The sequence below is a fragment of the Macaca fascicularis genome, chromosome 14 (assembly GCF_037993035.2).
Source record: "Macaca fascicularis isolate 582-1 chromosome 14, T2T-MFA8v1.1".
Classification (NCBI taxonomy): domain Eukaryota; kingdom Metazoa; phylum Chordata; class Mammalia; order Primates; family Cercopithecidae; genus Macaca; species Macaca fascicularis.
The window spans coordinates 104,968,613-104,992,886 of NC_088388.1; the positions used below are offsets into that span (position 1 = coordinate 104,968,613).

Consider the following 24,274-nt stretch of genomic DNA (forward strand, 5'->3'; position numbering starts at 1 on the left):
TGGATATTTTAACACTTGATATTTAAATTTTATAGAATATAGTATGAAGAGAGCACTCCAGTGAAGAGGTCAAAGGCCTCAAACTATGTATACAGTACTCATACTCCTTATCTTGGAACCAGAAGTGTTTTGGATTTCAGATTTTTTTTTTTTGGATTTTTGAATATTTGCATTATACTTACCACCAGTTCAGCATCCCTAATCTGAAAACCTGCAATCTAAAACGTTTCCCAAAAAAATTGTTTTAAGTGCCAACATGATGTTCAAAGGAAATGCACATTGGAGCTAATATTTAGGATTTCAGATTTTTGGATTAGGGATACTCAACTAGCATAACTAATGGATACTGGATACTTTCTTATAAGGATAATAATCCACTAACACAATTACACAGTAGTTAAGACAGATGAATTTATTATTTGCGTATACTATTGCCATCATAGTCAACAATAAAGTGTTCATCCCATTAAGTGAGATGGAATTGAATGCGTTTAAACCAGACCAAAGAGAATACTGCAAATTATTTGTTCTACAAACTACATGTGTCCTGAATATCTTGTGGGCAGACAATGACAAAATCTAAGAAGTTGTATCATTTGTCCTTTACAACAATATTTACAAATCCAGGAAATCAGAGAAATAAAATTAAACTTTACAAAAACTTTTTAAATTTGCCCTGTTTATTTAGGTTGACATTTTATCAGATATACACTTTAATACCTCACCAATAGAGAAATTATACTATAAGAAATATGATGTAGAAGTAAATATAATGAGTAAGGCATAAAAGTAAGCATAAAAGCATATCCGGATCTATATAATTTAATGATAAGTTATTTATGGAGGGGGAAAGAATAAACAATAAATGTCTTAGCCTGCATTAAGCATGCCTTTCACAAGGAAATCTTACTTTGCACTAGATTAATGTGCCCCAAATTATTAATAATAAATGGAAAACATTTGCATATGTTAGTTCCCATACTAAAGATTTGGTTTTATATGACATTTCAACAAAATTCTCATTTACAAAAGTAAGTCTCAAATGCTAGGTCAGTAAAGTACGGATTTTCATAATCTAATTCATTTGAAGAAAATTCCAGGAATAAAAACTTTTGGAAGTTTTTCAGAGGTCCTGGAAGTTGACCAAGTGAGCATTTCATTCCAGGCCTGAATCAAATTCCCTGTCATCTCATTACTATGAGAAAAGCTATTTGGGGAAGGGATTTTCTCACCTAGATTTTCACTAAGGCATACAAGGCAAAGGCAAACACATTACCTTGAACCTATTTCAGTCTATGCAAGTTCATTGTCAACGCATCTGGCTCTCCAATATGGTTTACATATCTAGAAAAAATGTGGTTGCTTTTTCCTCCTCTTCTATTTTTAAATGGAAAGCAATTCATTTCAAATGACTTCGCAAAAGGTACATTTAATGGAATAAAAGGAATAATTAATGTAAGAAATAGCTAAGTATTTTTCTTCTACGCTTATCTGCTTGGCAGGTCACTATAACAGTGACACTGATATACTTAATCAGGGCAAGAATACCCCTTATAATCAATATGAATTTCTGACTTTGATTTTGAAGTCTATGTCTGAAATATTTGAAGGGGATTTCACAACAATAATAAAATGTGCTGCAGCGAGTATCTGCTCTCTATGTCTGTCATTTATCAGACTTCTTATGGCTTCCTTAGCCGTGTTTATTATTATTTCTTCAGGATTTTGCTTTCTTCTTAGCTTGACAAAAAGTACTTTTCAACCTAGTCCAGTAAAACAAGTGAAGTAATTATATACATATATATGTCATTGATGATTTTTATTATAAATAACATGTAGAAGTGATTCATTCTATAAAATAGAACAGATGTCCAAATGGTCATTATATATGTGGTTTAAAAGTTTAAATAGCAATCTAAGGAGGCCTTTAGACCTAAACTTATTACACGAGGGAATTACATATTTAGCTAGACAATTGTAGAAAACCACAGACACTTTTAACATGCACAGAAATCTTAAAATACTATCTCCAGATATTGATTACAAAATGCCTTCCACTATGCATCATTAAAGAAAGGTAAATTTCATATATGATGGTATTAAGATGGTATTGTGGAAGGAAAACATGTAGATTAATTGTGAACTGGGTAGTAACTTATCTATTGGTTCAGGGTATAAAATTACACACGTATGTGGATAGCAGTGTGAAACTAAACTGTTTTTACATGGCCTGTTAGATGGTATTAGAAAGATAATGTTTTAGAATAATTTTGTAGAAAGCTTGATTCCAAACAATTTTTTCAACATAAAGCTTTTTTTCCTTATCCATTCCTTTATTTTGCTTTTTTGTTTTCTATTGTGCTGTGAAACTGTCTTTGGATATGGCTAATAACCCTGTTAAATAACCCTCTCATGAAATAATTTTAGTTTTATCAGAGAAATGGTCTAAACCAAGACAGAAAATAATTGGAATACTACTTCATTTTTAAAAATCTTAATATGAATATTTAAAGCTAAAATAAAATAGATTATAAAAATAATTTTCTCCAAAATAGAGAATTTTAGTAGTTAACCTTAATTTATTGAAAGACAAATTTAGTTCCTCGTAGACACAATATAAAACAATTCCTTTCTTCCAGCAGAATTTTTTTAAAAATAGATGTCTCTGTCTTTATTCCTACATTTCAATTTGGTCCTTTGGTGATTAAACTAACAACTTGATATTGTCACATTAGGAAGTACCTGCATTATTTTACACCACTATTGTGGCACTTACTTGGAAATGTAGGAATAGCTAATTATTTAATTAGCATTCAGTAAATGGACAGTCTAATTCTTAAGGAGAGTTAATACTAAAAACTCTTAAGTGTGTGATTTTACTTATGAGAACTGTTTACTCTCTGAGTGGATCAGATCATCACAAAATGGGAAAGCACATTGTTGTCCTGAAATATTATGAATACATTTTAAGACAATAAACATTTTAGTAGGCTAATTAGTGGTAAAATATGCAACACTTTTTATTAGTCAGCTAAATGTCATTTCACTTGCAAATCAATTATTCAAGTGCTATTTGATAATATGGTTGTTTTATTTTACCTATAATTCATTTGCCATTAAGTAATCACCAAACTCAGTATTTATAAAATAGTATATCACAAACGTTACCCAAATTCCCTCAGTATATGATCCACTCCTTAAATTTAACAGAAATTTTATTAAATGATGGAAAAATCTCTTGAAATACCTATCGGGTCATTTAAAACTGTAACTTGAAAGCAGGAAAGAAACCAAATGTATGGGAGGCAAAAGCCCATAACACAGTTTTTGTTGTTGTTGTTGTTGTTGTTTATTTTTTTATTTATTTATTTTTTTTGAGACGAAGTTTCACTCTTGTCGCCCAGGCTGGAGTACAGTGGCGCAATCTCGACTCAGTACAACCTCTGCCTCCCAGGTTCAAGTGATTCTCAGCCTCCTGAGTAGCTGGGATTACAGGTGCCCACAACCACGCCCAGCTAATTTTTGTATTTTTTGTAGAGACAGGGTTTCGCCATGTTGGTCAGGCTGGTCTTGAACTCCTGACCTCAGGTGATCCACCAACCTCCGCCTCCCAAAGTGCTGGGATTATGGGCATGAGCCCCCACACCTGGCCCATGGCACTATTTTTTAATCCTCTTAAAGAATAGCCAAAATAAGCTCCCCTATTTCCCTTTACAGAAAAACATGGAGGAAATCTAATCTAGTGGGTTTGTTTGCAAAGTCAGTATCACATGCAGCACGACATCCTGGGGTTTAATTACTTAAACAGTCAAACTGGATATGCAGTCCTAATTTCTAAATAGCATTCAATGCCTTTAAGAATCAACACAAAATTTAGATATAAGAATTTTTCCCTAGAGCTGCTGCTGTCTCTTTACTATCATGTAGCTTCCAGTCCATGAAGCAAATGTTCAGGAAATCCTAGATTCTGAGAACAACTAAATTGAGCAAACTAAACCCACATAAAAAATAAAGGGAGTGATAATTACTCTTTGTTTTCAGGGAATCAGTACAGAAAAATTAGTGGCTGGTTTGATGGTTTGTATACGCCATTTTGTTTTACCTTGTGGGAATGAATTTTAATTTCATTCTCTTTTGGATCATTGGCATTCTTAGAGGCAAAGGAATTCAAGACACATTTCTTTCTCAATTACTAGTAAATCCCAGTTTATTACTGTTTTGCCAAAAAAAAAAAAAAATCTATGTAATTGATTGATGATGAGATCAGTTATTTGACAATAAATGAACTGTGAAAGTGAACAACACCAAATACTGCATGTTTAATACATTTGAAATTAGTTACAATTGCTTTTGGTTTGGACTCCAGCGGAAGGGACCGCAGGATGGTAAAATGAGAGGTTTATTTAGCGTCTGGGAGAAGCTTATAAAGAGCTTAAGTCCTCATTCCTTCTAACATCTTAACAGCTGTGCAGTTTCTTACAAAATATGTTTTATCGTTTCAAGAAATGCTGTTAACCTCGCAGTTTTAAAACTGAATGAACAAGGCCTCTTGGACAAATTGAAAAACAAATGGTGGTACGACAAAGGAGAATGTGGCAGCGGGGGAGGTGACTCCAAGGTTAGCCTCAATGTCACCAAAAGCGGGTAAACAGTATGTAAAGTAATAGGTGCATCTGCTGGGAGACTTATGGTTTGGACCTACTAATACTGGTCAAATTGCTAGTCCAGTCCCTTCACAAACTTCCGTATGCAATTACTGTCAGTGCAAAAATATTTGCAACTATTATCAATTTAGTGACACACTATCAAACCTAATGAAAATTGTCACTGAAAATCTCTGCCTTTGAAGAGGTTGTGGATCAGACATTACAAGCCTATGAATCTCAATTTTGGAAAGTAGGAATGGATGTAAGTTTCTGAAACAGCAATTTAGGGAAGAGAGGGGAGAGAGCAGGGGGGTAAGCCTGTCTGGTTTTTTCACCATTACTTTACCAGAACTTCTACCAAATATTGTTCAGTATCAACAATAGCCTGACTCCACATAGACCTGTCTAGGGTGCCTACAAAAAAGTTTTCTCCATCTAAAACTCTCAGATTCTATTCAAGTTAAATAACAAATCAAAGACTCTCATATGAACTACACATTTTTTGCCTTCCATAAATGGATCAAATTGCAAAATGATCAGAAAACAAAAACAAAATCAACTCAACTTTGTCTTCACTTCATATCTTGACTCCAGCTTCCTAAAATAATAGGGTTTTTTTAATTTCTAAGCAATATCTAAAGAACAAAAAAGTAGGCAATTAACAGAATATACTAGTGTCCCAGAGCCCTTCTTCATTATGTATCAATATTTTTAGACTTAAAGAAAACAGTTCATGGATGGGAAATTTCTCACCTAATCTAAAAAGCCTTTCAAATTAAGCTCACTTACACCTTCCCATCTAATAACTAGTTCTATTTCAGCAGGAGGGAGGACAAACTTTTGTCTCCATTCTAGGCACCGTTTTAAGGAGTAATAACTTATTTTATGTTTTGGAGCTCCAACTGTCTCAAATTTTCTGATCGTTTTCATAAATATATAAATATATACATAGAGAAAATTATTAAATTTTATACTAATAACCTAGCATTCTTTCATGCAAATTAGAAATAACAGAAAATATCATAGAATAACATCAGAGAAAATCAAAACAAAAATAATCTATTCCATTAGAAAAACTTTGTTTTCAAATTTTTATTGTTATCACAAATACAAGAGAAGTAAAACACTGCTTTACAGATAAAATTTTCCACAAATATAAATAATGAAGTCCCATCGTGGTGTGCATTAAGGATGTTTTCTGGAGAAAAATAAGCAAGCATAATAGAAATACATATGTTAGAAAAATCTGTATAACAAAAGTCATTTTAATTTATTGAAATGAACTGAACAACTCAGTCAGATTTAATTAGCTTGTATCCAACTCATTGTTTGGTACATAATGGACATTCAGTAAATATTTGTTGTCCAAAAGAATAAATTTCTATCTATCCCTGTAGTTTCCAAAATCAAATTGCTTGCTCTTACAGTTATGCAGTGACATTACTTTCACCTAACATGAACTACAAAATGTTTTAGAATGAATGCTATTTCAAATTTTAACAAGTAGGTTTCCAACATGTTATAAAAAATTAACATAAAATGTTCTCCCAAAATGAAATACATTATGTTTTATTTTTTCCTCCAGGAATGTGTTTTTATACCAAAAAAAAAAAAATCCACATAGGTTGTATATTGGTCTAAGGTTTATCATCAAGAGAATAGATTGTTGCACTCTAAACGTTAATAATACCCTACTCTGAATTTGTCATAAAAGATGATATTTTGACTGGCCTGACCTAACTTAAATCACAGTAAATTACTAGGAGGCAGTTGTTGCTTTTTCGTTTTCATTTTGTACTTTCTTCGGGTGACTGATTTGCTTTGTAAACTTACCTTGCCCCTCCTATTTGGCCTGATCTTCATCAAAAGAGGTAAAATAAGGAGAAGTCCTGAAGTAAGAAATGCAGCTGACTCTAAAGCCTTTATGTGTAAAACTAAGCAGAAAAGACCAATGCTGCCAATTCAGTGCAGAAGGAAAAATACAGAGAGAACTCAGCATACACATGCTGAAATCCTGGCTTAGCTGACCTTCAAATACAGAATCTTGGTAGGAGAAAACTAACTATCCCAACAGTGACTCATCTAATGAAGAAGGGAAATATGGAAACCTGTACCACACACGGAAAGGTTTCTGTGAGAGACCTGACTCACTTGTCATTCACAGGACTGTAACCTCTCCAGCCTTCCATTCAGCAGCAAATTATTAAACTCGTGTTTGAACGCAGCCATGTGCCAGTACCTGTGTAGAAATAGAGAATTACCACTGTCCTTTCCCTCAAGGAGCTCAGATTTAATATAACGAACAACTGGACTATTTGGGGTCACTGCAGCCGCTTCCCTGTCACACTCCAGGATGTGCAGTAATTAGCATCCTCACTCACCTGTCAGCCATTCTCAGTGCTATGAAGTTCTGACCATAGCAGTCCTCAGCCAAGAGGCTTCACCTTGAGAAGTAAAAAATTAACAAAAGATATGAAGAACAAGGTCCTGCATCTTACACGAAATAAATTAAAGCAGAAATGCATGATTTGCGAGGTACAAATTCCTTCATTTGAAAACGATCCTTTGATAGTGTTCATATGAGTTAATATTATTGTGATATGGTCCTCCTTTATGATCATAGGAAATTCGTACTCACTCTTGGGAATAAAATAACAAAAATTTACTACTTGACAACGAATGAGCCAATTTTAAAATATTGATTGCAATGTCTAAAATGTATTCTCCACTTTGGTTAACCTGGTATGGTTTAGTCAAAGCACAAACCATACAAAGAATTTTAGGCCAATTTTTATGCCAGTTATTCAATCTGGTTCTAGTTAGAAATTTTGGCAACAGCTGCAACCATCAGTCACCCATTATTGCAGCTACAAAATTATTTTTTCTGTTAATTTGATACTTTATTCTGTTTCTGCATGTGTAAAATATGCACACTCATAGATGTGGATATTCATATAAAAATTATTTTGTAAGTATGACTTTATCAATAATGTTTTCTCTAGGCATTATATTTGGTCGTGCACTTCCTGATAATTTGGCACTTTGAAGAATACAGCCATTTTTGACTTTGATAGATGCTATACTTACAAATAAGCCTCTTTCCTCTATCACAGCCTGGGAACCAATGCAAGAATAAAGGAATTAGTACAGAAAATATGCATTCATCACCAGGAAAAAGTGGAAAGGAAAAAATTTGTAGTAAACAAAAAACACTGAAGGAATCTAGCCCATGGAGAAGGACTCTCCTGGTAATGAATTCCTTGTTCTGATATTCCACCAGTTGAACATTAATTATGGTTGATACTAAATGTCTTATATTCAAAGTGTTAATCTAATTTTACCCTCTAAAACCGGGTTACTGGTGTGAAATAGCAGAAAGAATAAAGAGGCCAGAGGGAAAAAGAAGGTCATAGGAGAAAAGACTGCCTTAAGATGAGAGAGAGAAGCCTAATGCAGTCTTCATCTTATTCACAATTTTGCCTTCAATTGTCCCTTCTTGGAGAAACTTAAAAGGAAACTCTCCTCTGGTTTTCAGCACTGAGTCCTCCTCCTCCCAACCCACCTCATTCAAGAACTGCAATATAGGCTAATATAATTTAGCTCCACATGTGTTACAAAGGCTTTGGGGAGCTTGTCTGGGGACCTAAAAACCCTTAGAGTATCAGTTCCAGAAAAAGCTTGCTCTGGATTCAAAAATCTTGCTCTGTCATTTTTTAAATCGAGCTACTTTATGGCGCACCTACTCTGAGTCAGATACTCTGGAAAATACCTTTTTACAAAGATAAATGAGATGTGACTTCTGCTTTCAAGGGATTTGCACATCACTAGTAAACCCAGAGGTGTGGTTATTGTAACAATCAGGTCACAAATGGAGGTTGGGGGTCAGGTGCAGAGAGTAGTGGTTGGTATGGATAGGAAAATCTAGATTAATTGGGTTTAAAATAACCAGGCACCCCAATTAATCATAATCCTCAACTCACCCCACCCCCAAATTCAGCTTTCAGTAGAAAGTATTAAATCATGCTCATGTCAGATTTTAATCCAAAAATCAACATCATATTCTAGGATCATGGCAAATGTATATTACTTCTTCAATGGAACAATGAACCTAAGCCATAGTTATATAACATTGAAACAAAATTTAAATTATATCCAGAAACCATACAAACAAAAATAAAAATTTATATTTTAGAATTTTTTTCAAAACTAACCGTACAAAAAAAATGGGTTTTAGTTTAACCAGAAAGCCCAATTAACTAGAAACATCATTTTGTGAGTCTTCTGCTATTAATATTTTTAATTGCAAAAGCTATGAAGTCATACTATCAGGAATCCTGATTAGGCTACTGCCTCGCTGTGTAACTTGATAAATTAAGCGCCTGTGCTTTGGATTCCTCATTTGTAAAATGTAAATGATGTTAGTGAACATGAAAAATGCTTTTAACAGTGCCTGGTACATAGTAAATGCTCAGTAAATGTTAGCTGTCATGATCACCATCATTCTTAATGCAATTCCTAGTTGTGTAGATAGGTTTTTGGAATGAATCCCCAATAAATGCATGTGTTGTAACTCCAGATGCACTCAGCATTTCCTAGAAGAACTGAGGCACATTAGGGGATACAGCCAGACAAAGTGCCCAGAGGAATATGACAAGTCTGTCTCGGGACGAAACAAAAAACCAGTAAGCCAACAAAACAGTAACAACAAAAGATCCTAAAAGTTTCTGCTTTCCCTTCATCATCTTGGCCTTCATATTATAGTATGGGAGTGAAAACTGAAAGAATTATTAAATTCCTTGGAATATTGACGCCAGGTAATGACTGATGTCCTCCTCCCTGAAACTCCTAATACAATATTTAGTGTTGAAGGAATCAAAGATGGTAGAGGAAACAAATAGAGTCTCTTATAAATATAAATAGAGTCTTCTTGTAAGAGGAGTTTGTCTATTTAGAAAAATCTTGATTACCTCTAACCTGTCTTTTTTCGTTGGTAAGAATTTGTGGAATACATTATAGTCACTTCACCTTGTACTTAAAGTACATTAATATACTTTAAGATTCAAGATAGATGAAAAGATAAATAGGTGATAGATTCAAGATAGATGCTTCTGGTGATATTATTTATGTTAAAGACTGCAATTTAGAAGGAAAGTATCATCATGGGCTTATACTTTATAATAATTATTTAAATATTTGTCTCCTGATGACCTTCCTCTGCATAAGATGGTCTTTTGTAACACTGAAATCACACTCCTTTTTCAATTAGGTATTGGATGAAAGTGGTCAAGAAGTCGATTTAATGATGGATACTGTAGACATACTTTTATAGCATAAAATCAAATACCATGAGCTAAATCATAATGCATGCAAGGAATGAAATCAGTCCTACCTAGCTTCTATTTCAGTCTGTCTGTCAACCTGCAGCTACTTCCTTAATTTTGGAAGACAACAAAAAGAAGCTTCTGGATTTTGAATGACTGCCACATTTACGTGGGGAAAATGGTAAATGTTCCAGAAACCCAACCAAGGCCAATAGTTTTGGATTCACAGTAATTGCATACATTTTATTTAAAAATCCTCCCTAGCAGTATGTGCCTGTTACCTAAAGCGATGGAGCAGGCCCCAGTTTTATGTCTGATTCTAAACCTGGGCCTACAGTACAAGACATAGCACCTACTGTGGCCTCTGCTCTGTCACTTTGCCATGCGATTCTAATGTAGTTTTACTTGAATAACATAAAATAACATATATAATGTTATTTATGTTATTTTCCACGTGAAGAACTCCTGTAAACCTTGCCGTTTTGAAACTCAGTGAGGCAGGCGTCTTAGACAAGCTGAAAAACAAATGGTGGTACGATAAAGGTGAATGTGGACCCAAGGACTCTGGAAGCAAGGTCAGTCGCTGCAGTTCGGGGCCTCCTCTTGTGTTCACAAAGCAGTAAACGGGAGCAATTGTTAAAAGTATATGGAAACCATAAAAACTGAACATTATACACTCAGCCACTGCCTAAATTAAAAGCTAATGTCATAAATTTCAACCATAGGGATGGTCTTTCCAGGAAACTGCAACCTGCTCCCCAATATTAAGACTTTCAAATTAACTTAAAAGTGCAAAATTTTTTAAAATAATAAAATTCCTTCTGTATTATTCTCAAACTTACGTACCACTAATAAAAGTAGTGTTTTTGGGGGTAGTTTTTATGTTTGTTTCGGAGGCAAAGACTTCATGAAATCATGTTATTTCAAGAACTGATGTATTCTCAAAACAGGAAATCTGTAGTAAACCAGAAAAAGGAGATTCTAAATATTAAATAAATGCTTACTCAGAGGTTCTGTCTTTTGTCACCATAGTGCCAAGCATTCCAATTTAGTTTAAAGATGCCCTATTATATTTGTGTGCTGATAAACAGAGTGAACCTTTCAATTCTACTCACCCAATTGAAATTGTTTTAATTAATCAATGTTTATGAATAATATTCTCAAGCTCTAAGATCTCTTAATCATAAATTCTTTTTAAAACAATGTAGGAAAAAAAATTTAAAATGCAGGAACCTACATGCCTAATTCTGTTGAGTAGAAATAAAAGTAGTGGAAATAGTTATGTTTTTATTTAAAAAAAAAAAATCACAGGTTTATCAATGAATCTAAATACCTACACAAGTTGATAGACTATAGTAACAGCACCTGAAAGCCAGAGCTGAAGGTTCTTGGAATCCCCTTTTCTTTCTTTCTGTATCTTCTTTAAGAAAGAAAACAAATTACTGGATATTCTAAGATATTAAACACATGACTGGTTTAAATAGGAGAGAGCCTCAGTTAATTTAAGGACACAAATTAATATTAATGAATCCCTTTCAGGTCTTATCCCTATATTTTAATCCTTTCTGTCTGTCTTTTAACCAGAGTGGAATGAGACAAGCTTGGCCAGATAATTAAACCATTACCTGCAATCCTGATGTAAAGTCAGACAAGCGCAAATACTTAATGAGTAATTATTTTTAAAATGAAGCTACCCTAAATTGTTTGGCCCAGTCAGTTGATGTTGTGACTAAGGTGACAGTGTATATAGTGCATCTTTTGAATTAAATACTCTCCTATAAAACTCTTTAAGGGTCGGAATCACATTTTGCACAAAACATCCTGCTGAGAAGATAATGACTACAGGGCATCCTTCAAGTAGCCTACCAAAATACTTCTTGCAATAATATTATGTCATAAACATATTTATAATTTATTAGACAATTTTGAATTCTTATTACAATTTTAGTATCTTCCAATCACAAGAGTAGGACTTAGAGATTATTCTGGATTTATTATGAGATCATATGTATACTGAAGCTCTGAAGAATAGTATCTCTAAAATATTAATGGATTAAGCATTTTTAAGTGGGAATGATATTGTATTTTTAATTAATAAAAATAATTATAAATTCACCCATAAATAACTTATTTTTCAATTGACCATAATAATTTATATATTTTTAAAAGTTATCTTTAAAAAGTACTTGAGTTACACATATATAATTATTTATAAATAGTGTAAAATATGTAAAAGTAACATTTTCCATGAGACTTCCCTTGTAGACACTGAAAGAACAGATAATGTATACCTTGGCATATTATTTTCATATATTTGGTAAATTAATGATGAACAAAATGTGAAACTATCAGCTCAACAACTCCTTAGTTGCTCAACTAGGAAATGTGGAGTTGGATTTATTCAAGAGAAATCTCAGACGTTAAAAAGCATATTCTAATAGAAGCAAAGCCAAAAGAGGTCCCCTTTCTCCCATAATTGGATTTTAAACCTGTCATTTTCAAACTTAACAATAATAACCCCACTTCTGCCACCCTGTGTAAATATATAAATGCTTATATATGGCTAAGTATAATGGTTTTCATTGCATATTTAATAATGATAAAATGTTACTGATTTCATTGAATGTAATTAGATACAATTTGTTGATAACTATTATAATTTTACTTCTCCCAAGAGCTATAAGCTTTATGTTTAAATTATAAACCTACATCAGTGACTTATACTTGTAAATAATTTCAGGTTAAATTAAGCGTTTACTTTCATTGGCTTTTTGGATTTCATGTGTTCTTTTACCTTTTGGATGTGACATTTCTGCAGTTAACTGAAATATCTTTATCCCCCCCTAGGACAAGACGAGTGCCTTGAGCCTGAGCAACGTAGCAGGCGTCTTCTACATTCTGGTTGGCGGCTTGGGCTTGGCAATGCTGGTGGCTTTGATAGAGTTCTGTTACAAGTCCAGGGCAGAAGCGAAGAGAATGAAGGTGGCAAAGAGTGCACAGACTTTTAACCCAACTTCCTCGCAGAATACCCAGAATTTAGCAACCTATAGAGAAGGTTACAACGTATATGGAACCGAAAGTATTAAAATTTAGGGGTAGGACTTAGGGCCGACTACAGTGAGTGGGGGATGCATCCTGTGAACGCAGTGTTGTGACCTGTCTGTCCGGTGGTGGTATTGCTTGCTTCTAATTAGAGCTTTATATTTTTGAAAACTTCAGTGCAAATTGGTTCGGTTTTCTTTGGCTGCAGATGTACTGTTTGAAACTTTATGTTGCCAATAGATATCTGCATTGCAAGGGTCAGAAAGATAAAAAACAAACCAGAATTGCTCTGTGAAATGATTTAAACAGTATATTCTACCTGAAATTTGGGGAAAATTGGAAATTAGATCTGGGCTTCCTTGCATATCGACTGGGCAAATCTTTCCTGTAACAGTTCAATTTTAGGGTAGGTGCTAAAAAATAAGCACAAAATCTGTTCCAAGTGATCAAAACCCAGATAGTTGCCTATTTTTGACAAGGTCATATTGTTTTCTGAGGACCAACACATGTAAAAACTCCAAGGCACAGAGTATGTGCTCAATGAATTTTGGCTCCTCTTCTAATTTGTTGTACATTAGTCATTATTCTACATTTTTAAAACATGAAATCCCACTTTTTATTTATCCAATGGTAGTCCTTGAGCCAGAACTTTAAGGAAGAGTGATGATCAGAATTTTGACTACAATTCACATTTATTAGATGAAATTCAACTTTTATGCTCAAAGTATCACTAAGGTAAATAGACATTTTAGGCAATACAGCAGTTTTTCCATCAGAGACATCAGCAATATTTGTGTCCTATAAGAAAGATTCAGAAAAAGATAAAAATTGCAGTGAGTCATTATGAGCTATTTTTTTTTTTTCATTTCAATTGCTTTTAAGCAATCCAGGTCAGCACCACTTACTCACATCCTCTCATCATGGCACAATAAAAAATTGTAAGCATTCAGTAAAATATAGGAGATGGAGGTTATTTTTAAAAAAATCTAAATGTGTACTTCTTCTTTCCTCTAGTAATAGGAAGTCGTTTTAAAATAAGATCTGAAAGGATTTGTTATTGCTCTTCCTAAAATCAGGACTCTGAAACCCATTTTCTAAAATTATCTATAATAGCCAACTGAATAGGCTGCTCAGTTTCATTACAATGATAAATGAGTCTTTGAACTTCCAAGAGATATTTGGTACTTGATGTACCCTAGAGTCAAAAACCCAATATACTTTCAGTAAGATGTACATCTGAGCTTACACCAGCTAAACACACTTGATTTTTATATTTGTTTATATGAAAGCTTTTGAAATACTTGTATCTTAAAGCAAAGAGTCAATGCCATCCCTTTTAATCTAGATATAATTGCTTTCATCCATAATGTAGAAATCAGTGACTGAGTACAATAGCACATAGATAGTTCCAAAATGATTCTTTCCTAATTTTGTGAAAAAGAATTAAGAACTAAATCCTCAATTCACTCGATCCAAACATTTTTAACATGTCTTATAATAGCAAAACTACAAAGTGGGATAATATCAAGGTGTCTTAGCCATTAGAGGAATGCTTTCATCTTAATGTTTACAGAGTTAATGAGAGACTTTTTTCAAACTGAGAAAAACAATACTTGATTAATTTTCAGAACCAATTATTTGGACTGAATTCTGAGATGAATTTTGTAAGATGTCCTTACTAGGTTTTGTTACCAGTTCATTAAAACTGACTTTTCTTTGACATAACAAAGGCACTCCAGTCATCATCAGCAAGGTACAAGGGTGGGAAGCAAAGCAAATAAAAAAAGAGTATTAGAAATTTTTAGAAAGAAATACTATGTATGCTATTTCATTTCTAAGTTCAGGGAAGTTATTAAAAGGAGATGTAAATTTGCACATCATATATATACAATTTATATATAACATTGTATTTGGAGTTACAACTTGACATTGAAGTTCACATGAATTGCCTTTAGAGGTAGATTTGAACATTTAAGACAATACATTTCAAATAAATAGGAAGCATTCGTCTGACATTTTAAAAGGCAGTAGCATTCAAGATAAATGAAATAATCGGTGCCTGTCAAAACTTATAAGTAAGCAGTTTTTATTGTACTCTCAAATTAAAGGAAAACTTTCATAAACTCTATGGCCATAATTATGGAAATGATTGGTAATTCAAAAATAATATTGCCCCAGAATCCCAAAAACAAAACCTGACACCTTCAATCTGTGGTAGATTCTAGTAAAAAGTGATCATCCCTCAAGGGAACATAAGCCACAGCAATCCAACAAAACCCAGACCATATGTAAAATTACTAGAAAGTTTTCCAGTTTGAGGAGCCTCAAAAGGTTCACATCAAGATGAATAGAAATGGCATTTTATGGAAGACGCAGATGATGTTTAAGTATAGGAAATAAAAATGCTAAAACAGATTTAAAGAAAAATAAGTCAAAATTTTATTAAGTAATACACTTCATTGCATTAATCTATAAAAGAGGAGGGTGTATTTGAGATTATATGGAGTTGTTCAACCTTTGGAAGTTTTCCTTTCCTCACAAACATGATCAAGAAAAGAAAGAAGGCCAGGCGTGGTGGTTGACGCTTGTAATCCCAGCACTTTGGGAGGCCGAAGTGGGAGGATCACGAGGTCAGGAGACCGAGACCATCCTGACTAACACAGTGGAACCCCGTCTCTACTAAAAATACAAAAAATTAGCTGGGCGTGGTGGTGGGCACTTGTAGTCCCAGCTACTTGGGAGGCTGAGGCAGGAGAATGGCGTGAACCCGGGAAGTGAAGCTTGCAGTGAGCTGAGATCATGCCCCTGCACTCCAGCCTGGGCGACAGCCTGGGCGAGACTCTGTCTTAAAAAAAAAAAAAAAGAAAAAGAAAAGAAAAGAAAGAAAACAAAAACAGATTTTTATGGCAAAAACCTTCTGTAAACACTTTTTTAAAATTACCATGCTTTTATTAATGGTATTTTAGCATTTCCTCTTGAAGAAAAATTAAAACAAAGCTAAACTAGTGGATTTTAACAAATAATTGTCTATTTTACTTAACATTAAATGTTGAAAGGGAATCTAAAGAAACATATTCAGACTTTGATCTTGGTTTTAAGTTTAGTGATTAGTAGGTACCTATGAATTCTCTGGAACTATCTTTCCCAAATCTCTTGTTAAACAAGAGATGAGTGGTTTGGCGACTGAGTGGTTTGGGGATCCAAAGATTTAAGATGGGCTAATACAATGGTTTGGATTAGACTCATAGATATTCATTTTTCTTTTTTTTTTTTGAGACGGAGTCTCGCTATGTCGCCCAGGGTGGAGTGCAGTGGCCGGATCTCAGCTCACTGCAAGCTCCGCCTCCCGGGTTTTTACGCCATTCTCCTGCCTCAGCCTCCCGAGTAGCCGGGACTACAGGCGCCCACCACCTCGCCCGGCTAGTTTTTTGTATTTTTTAAGTAGAGACGGGGTTTCACCGTGTTAGCCAGGATGGTCTCGAACTCCTGACCTCGTGATCCGCCCGTCTCGGCCTCCCAAAGTGCTGGGATTACAGGCTTGAGCCACCGCGCCCGGCCAGATATTCATTTTTCTTGTTTTCCTCAGCATATGGTTTTATCTAACTAATATAAACTTCCTAAATCTGCTCCCAAATTGTTTTCTTCAGAAGATTATGAAAAATGCCAATGCTGTAACCGGAGTGTTCCATATAATTAGGTACTCACTAAAGGGTTCTGACCCCCAAAATGTCCATCTAAAACACATAAAACTGAAAAGATTACACTAGAAAGCTATTTAGCATCTTGATACCAAGTCTTGGCTTATGTTTCTTAAATCCATTTTGTTGCTAGATTTTCTTGATATAAATAGTACTGCTTTGCTAATGCTTCTTTTTATACACACACCCAAAAGCATACGTACTCTAATATTGAGTAGGAAAATATTCACCTCCAATAAAACAATCTCCCAAGAGTCTCACTTCAAAAACCGAGACTACTGCAACCATGTATCCTTTTTAGTTCCTTTGGTGAGATTATTCTATATGAGTGAGGTTCTTGATTAAAATAGTGGGCAATGTATTCATTTACATTTTTAAGGTACCATTTACATACAATAAAATCTACCCTTTTTAGTGTACAGATTTGATAAATTATGAATAATTTTAGAATATTATCCTATCAGTTTCATTTACAAGAAAGAGAAAAAGTATCTGCCTATATAAGGTTATTCATCCACTCAACAAATATTTACTGAGTGCCTATTATGTGACAAATAAAAGTCAGAAGAACTTTGATTTCAAGGGGCTAATAGAAGATAATCAGGTAGAAGTGTTGTTTTTCTCTAAAATCCTCATTATATTTCCATGATTTCTAAATATAAAAGCTATCCATGTTTCTGTAAAGACCGTATCCCCAATTCTGATTATGATGATAAGCATTAATTTTTAAGACTGTTTACTGAAACAGAACTGTGATATTGACCTTGATTTTGTCATTTATATGTCATTACTAGCAATTTGACTTCAACTTTCTGAAGTTTTCAGAGTAACTGATCTGTAAACATTTTTATTCCACCAGTTTTTAAACTATTTACTGATTTCATTACTTAATATATAATTATTCTAATATTTAAGCTCCAGGGCAGAATAAACACAGGGATGGAATTTCCTAAAGATTTGGATAAACTTGAATTCACAACAGGAAATTAGATACATGATGAGTTGTGAGTTATGAACTAAGTCATAACAAACTTAGGGAATCGCTCCTTTACCCTATTTTCCTCTTAAGTTATAATTCTAGCTACTAGAAAGAATTTAGACAGTGAATGAACGGTAATGAGACTAACATAATAACAGTGCCTGTTTCTCCTTTATATAATGTTATCTGCTATCTAATGGATAAGGAACAGGAATTTACTGATTTCAGTTCCCTGACTCTTTAACCTCAATATGGGAGGTTCCCCAGTGATGACCATTCAGTTGGCTTTGAAACATATCCCTTTTCAGTGCACCCCTTTTAAATACAGTTCTTAAAATATGGAGCCTTAGTGTCCATAATAGCATAGAGTGAACTATATGTCACTAATTGTGCTGTTCTGGGTCATGTCTATAACTGGTGTGAATGAATGAAGTGTCTGTGGATAGGTCTGTGTTATAAAACAGGAAGATCTGTCACGAAGTCTATACATATAGTTTGTTTAGGTACTTCATTAGTTCTGAGAGTCTAATCCTTGCACTGTAAAGACATTTCATAACAAGGAAATACTATCTAAAGAATGTTGTCAAACATAAAAGAGCTTTTAAGCTCATCCAGAAGTACTAAGATATACAGTGCAGCAAGTTAAAAGATGTTTCCTGCCCAGATTTACTAACAGTAGTTAAATATTATGATTTTAGAATGAGTTTTTCCACAGGTAGGACCACAAACTCTAGACAGATTCATTCTTCGGTATAGTTAAGCTTTCCTTTCCCTGGATAAGCAGTTTTCATATGACCAAAAGAACATGGAAAAAAATGCAGATGTCTAATTATTGATATTTCGGTGTTTGTTGTGGAATATTTTGTTGAAGAAACAGAAATATGGTAACACTCCGCGTTCTTTCTGCTTCCTTTCCATGCAACCCAGCTGACCTTTTCTGAAGCCATAAGAAACAAAGCCAGATTATCCATCACTGGGAGTGTGGGAGAGAATGGCCGCGTCTTGACGCCTGACTGCCCAAAGGCTGTACACGCTGGAACTGCAATCAGACAAAGTTCAGGATTGGCTGTCATTGCATCGGACCTACCATAAAAACCAAAAAAATAATTGAGTGCCTTAATTAAACTGTGTTGGTGACTGATGGAAACGCAGCCCTGAGGAACACGCCACGCGCGGGTCTTTGCTAAACCAATCCTTTGGCTGAGAACGGGAAGTCCGTCCTAACGGGCTGGCCGGACATCAGCAGCAGCAACGTGTGCATGAGCTCAGCTCGGAAACCCAAACTCAGATTTTATATCAGGAAAACTCACAATTTAGGTTTTTTTCGGGGAGTGGGTGGGGGAGGGATCTGGGATGGGTGTATTAACAGCAACAAATTTCATTTGAATGGACTCAAAAACTAATCAGACTTGCGAGTTAGCGCATTAAACTGTGAAGTTCTTGCTCAGAAAGGCCTTTGTCTTCACCGGAAAGGATAAAATAGTTATAGAAGTCCGTGAACATGCTAACCTGTGTCTCCAGAACACCCATATAGTCCATGGAAGAAAATCCAGCTGAGAAAACAAATCACTAAACTGTGATAATAATGAACAAACATGTAAATCCTGTGGGGAAAAAAATAAAGGAAGTATTTACACTTACTTTGGAGAAAACAAATACTGAAACATGCTTGCTTTTTAACTGATGTAAATTCAGTAGAGGACAACACAATTCTTTTTTCTAACCATCTTAGGGAACAATACATTGCAATAATTGATATAAATGCCATCACTGTAATAAACTTTAGAGACTTTTTTTTATAAAAGTTGTTGGTCATCTTCTTGTTTGCTGTAAACTTCACTCTGTCACATGAGTCGGTTCACAGATTGCTTTTGTCTCAAAACCAGGAAGAAAAGCAAAAGGAAGAGAACGTTTAGGTTCAATCACCAGTCTGCGGTGTAGACTCAGAAGAGACTATGGGTCACTCATGTTAACAGTATTATTTATAATCTTCTGTGTACAAAATTGTGGTTTTTGTACCCACCAAAAAGAATAAAACAGCAGATGTTCTTACAATATCTACAGAGCTTAAAAGTTTTTTCTTATCCTTATAAAAGTTATTTGAGAAATTATAAGACTATAAGAGAGATTGTAATAGTCGTGGGCCATAGTGGAAAATGTAGCTAGCCCTCATTATTTTTTGCATACTAAGCGACCCCTCTCTTTCAGATCTTTGACTCATTAACAGATCGAATTGTCAAAGATGGAGTCTTTGAGTTGGGGAATGAATCACTGTCCTAACAACAACATACCTTGTAATTGTGTGTTGAAATTTTACTTGACTGTATTTTGCTGCATAAAATTGTGTGTCTCTTGGGCTTCTCCCCTTATTCCCTTTGTTCCCTTTAAATCATATGAAGGCATTCATAATAGTTTGGGGTAGATAACAAATGAAGAATTAGTCTTTGTTTTCAACTGGAAATTATAAAAAAAATTATACCCATGTTTATTTATAAAAATCACCTTATGTATGAATTAAACTAATATGGTCCAAAAGAAGGTTTGGTTCATTTGAAATAATAAATAAATACTCTAATACAGATAAAAATCATGTACTTAGGGTATTGGCAGAAAGCACAAGTTAGGATGATTTCAGAAGTCTGGTCTTGAAGGATGAGTTGAGTTTTAATAGGAGGAGAATGTGTAAAGAGCCATATGAGTGAGCAGTGGCCCAAAGCCATGAACATCAATGGCTCATTTAAGGAATGAATGCCATTAGATGGGCTAGTGAGAGCACAGGGTATGATATTATGGAAAATAAAGTTGGAAAAGCTGAAGGATTGATTTTCTTCCATCAACTCTCAAGATCCCATTCCCCATTCAATCTCTGTGCTGCAGTAAGAGCAATCTTAAACAGTATAAATCACACACACACACACACACACACACACACACACACACGTCCCTCAGGAAAAATTTCAAGCTCTTGAGAAGATCACATGAGCCCCTTCATGACCTGGCCCTTGCTTATTTCTTCCAGGACTTCTCTCACTTCTATCCAGCTACTCCCGTCAGCAAATGAACCTCCAAAGCAGCACATGGAGCACTGCATAGACTATTTCCTCACTGCGTAACTCCTCCCTGTCTCCTCTTTACCTGACTAACTTATAGTCATCCTTCAATACTCAAATTGAATTTTACTTGCCCTGAAAAGATTTCCATGACTATCCACCACCTCCCTGCCTGTGAGACTGAGTTAGGTGCCCTTTTTAATGTCTTTCGCCCATCACAGCACTTACCATACTGCGTTGTAATTGCCTGTGTACTTGTCTGTATAACTACTAGACTGTAAGCTCCTTGAGGGCAGGGACTGTGTCTATCATGTTCACAGTTGTATCCCCAGCACCCAGCACAGTGCCTGGCATATTGTAGGTGCTTAATAAATATTTGTTGAATGAACACTTGAATTGAATTGAATTAATTTAATTAAGTGAAAGCAGAAAAACAGCATCTTTTTCTATTGAGTCTCTAGAGTATATTTTAAGTAATATGGTCCCCAACTTAATGAGCGTGTTCGACTCATGATTATTCAAGTTTATGATCATGCAAAAATGATATGCTTTCAGTACAGTACTCAATAAGTTACATGAGATATTCAACACTTAGTAATAAAATAGGCTTTGTGTTAGGTGACTTTGAGGCTGATATAAGCGTTCTGAACACATGTAAGGTGTGCTAAGCTAACCTATTATGTTCAACAAGTTAGATTTATTCAATGCATCTTCAACTTACACTATTTCAACTGAAGATGGGTTTATTGGGATATAACCCCATTGTAAGTCGAGGAGCATGTGTATATGGTGAGCCAAATGAAGGTTGCAGGTTGGCTGATTTCATAGTGTTGTCTATGTCACTGGAAAGCATGGCTTAAAAAAAAAGTTGATCTGATAAATTTTCTGATCAGATGAGACTATATTCCATGTAATTGTATATAGCTGTGGATCATTTGTTTGACTGGATAAACTGTTGTAAAAAAAAGAAAGAAAGAAAGAAAGAAAGAAAGAAAGAAAGAAAGAAAGAAAGAAAGAAAGAAAGAAAGAAAGAAAGAAAGAAAGAAAAAAACCCCAGAAAAGGGTTTTGGTGTGGTTTTTAGCCATATTTCCAAAGGTATCTTTCATTTAAGCCTCAGAGTGGATTCATGATATTAAGTTAGAGAGTTATTTCTTATAGTAAAGAATAATTTTGGCCAAAACAAAATTTTAAGTTTGACATCAGTAAAACGGGCTCTCTCTCTGGATTCCAGTCTGGTGATATGCTTTAAAACTAGGAAATATGACTTTAAAACATTCATGTTTAAGTTAAACGTAAACTTAACTTTTCATTTAAAACATATGGTCCCACGAAGTGAAGAATCCAGTTACCAAACAAGATCACCGTGTATTGATTCTGAACATATTGGCTAAAGCTAACTTTGAGGCTAGATCAGCTAGTTAAATGCATTCAATGTGCATGTCAGAAAGATCTAAAGAGCCTTCAAGAGAACAACTTTGTTACACTCAATTCAATAACTATTTGTTCAAAATGTACTTGCAGACTATCAACTCATTCCATTTCCCTAAAGAATAGCACGGAGTAGTTGTTCAATATATTTTTGTCAATTCATAAACAAAACTTTACATATTAAGTTAGTATCCGTGGAAAAAAATATTCAGATAATTTTCCTAGAAAGTAAAATATCCCAGTTTGCAACACCAGTGAAGTGGTGATAGAAATAAGAACTAAATGAAAAGTGACACCCAGGAAAGTTTATGGAAAACAGACAAAAAAGTGCAGATTCATCTGCCTTATACCTATTTAAACGATGCTGCCTGAAAAATGTACTTTTTCATACACGTTTATAGAAGGATTTCAGTTTCAGATAGTTCAGCGAGCTAGAGAACTTAACTTTTGTAAAACCAAATGCAAATATAGTAGGTGATACAATTATGTATTTTCTAAGCAGCTAATACCAGTAGTCTTTTCAAAGGAGAACTTTTCTTTTTCAATGAAATATTTTAATAAATTATGAAGAGCAAGAGATAAGACTTAGAAATTGTATCTCAAATAGCAACAGAAAACCCAACTGTTTTCCATGAAATAAGAAAAGCCTGTTTGTTGGTCTGTCTTTGACTTTATTTTCCTTTGGGGGGGAAAGTAGATTAAGAAAATGAGGAAAAGTAAAAGATAAAGGGAAAGAAGACATTTAGAAAGCAGAAAGCTGGGTAAAAGACCCATAGGATCCCCCTGGGTGGCCAAGAGGACTTGAGAGAACAGAAAAGTTCACATATAATTTCTACACTGTTAGATGTGGAATGTTCTATGTAATCTTCTTCCTGTGACATGTGTGCCTCCAGTTTAAGTTTCCCTACGTGCCACAGACTGGCATTTGTGGTTTCCTTGAAGGAGGGAATCAAAGAGAAAATTCTAAGTCCCATGTTTCCATGGATGTTAGGCTATAAATAACCCTAAAAATATGTCTCCTTCCCACAGAGATATGCAGAAATCTAGATTGGGATTTTGCTTCCATGTGGCAAAGAACAAGGGTTCATTCAATTTTTTCTGAATCTGAAGAAAATGGCAGGTTGACGAAACCTCCATTACATAAATACCTGTTTTTTAGCCACTAGTACTGACTAGAAAGTGTCATCAACAACAAAGTAAGCAAAAAACAGAAAAATATATATCACTAAAGAAAATTTTTGTTAAATCGCAATGCCTAGTACATGGCTTGAGGGAAAAGGTTACTTAAGAGTTTCGTAGTTCCGCAATCCCAAGTATGAAGACAGCCTGTTCAAGTAATATACCATTATGATTTCCTTCTCAGAGTTTGCACATTTCACCAAAACTTCTGAAGTTCCTAAACACTTAGTAATGGCTTAAAACTGTGTCTATAGAACATTATTTGTGCAGTTGGGTAGGTCTGTAGTCATAGGCAATCAGTGTTTCAATAAATGATTTAATGAACTGTTTGACTAAATGAATAAAGAAATGAATGAATAAAGACCCTCTAAAGAAATTCATGATCATTCCCTGTATAAAAACTTCTGCCAGCTCCTCAGAGCTAATTTCCAGCATAAATGTGAGTTTTTCAGGATTTATTTTTAAACAAAGAAGGGATTTGGAACAATTTTGTTCACAGCTGGCTCAATCTAGAGATTTGCCTAATCCTTTGACCACATTAAAGTGGTACTGTGTCAAACTTCGAAAACAGGGCATTTTAAAAATCCCATCTGCCTGAGATTTTCGCAGAACCATACTTCCCACCAATATTCTGTTTTTACATCTAAGCACAGTCAATGTCAGCCAGCATCTTTATGCTTCCAAGACCACCATCAAAGTAGGTGGCTGCAGGCTCATTGGGACTTGCACAGGAACTGGTGACACTAATTAGAGATAAAATGAAAACCCTGAGGCTCAACCCAGTAGGTCTATATCCATGTCATCCTTGGTCACAGTCTCACATCAAAATCATTCCAATAATCTCTCTCTGTCTTGTCCACGTTTTCCTTCCAATACTCTTCTGCACTTTTCTTCCTTCTCCTCATTCATCTTCCCACCACTTTTCTCTCT

The 24,274-nt window shown here is 34.6% G+C and overlaps 1 protein-coding gene across 9 annotated transcripts in view; it reads left to right on the forward strand.

Moving 5' to 3' along the window:
• Positions 1-21,124, forward strand: part of GRIA4 (glutamate ionotropic receptor AMPA type subunit 4) — a 372,300-nt gene extending 351,176 nt beyond the window's left edge. For 2 of the 9 annotated variants that reach the window (XM_005579503.4, XM_074015139.1), the window contains exons 15-17: positions 4,504-4,618; positions 12,815-13,062; positions 18,614-21,124. In XM_005579503.4, the coding sequence (XP_005579560.1) occupies positions 4,504-4,618; positions 12,815-13,060 (361 nt within the window). In that variant the 3' untranslated portion in view covers positions 13,061-13,062; positions 18,614-21,124. Of the gene's footprint in view, positions 1-4,503; positions 4,619-10,427; positions 10,543-12,814; positions 13,063-18,613 lie in introns of all 9 variants that reach the window. The other 7 variants (XM_005579499.4, XM_005579501.4, XM_005579500.4 and 4 more) reach the window with 5 other exon arrangements.
• The last annotated feature ends 3,150 nt before the right edge of the window (positions 21,125-24,274 follow it).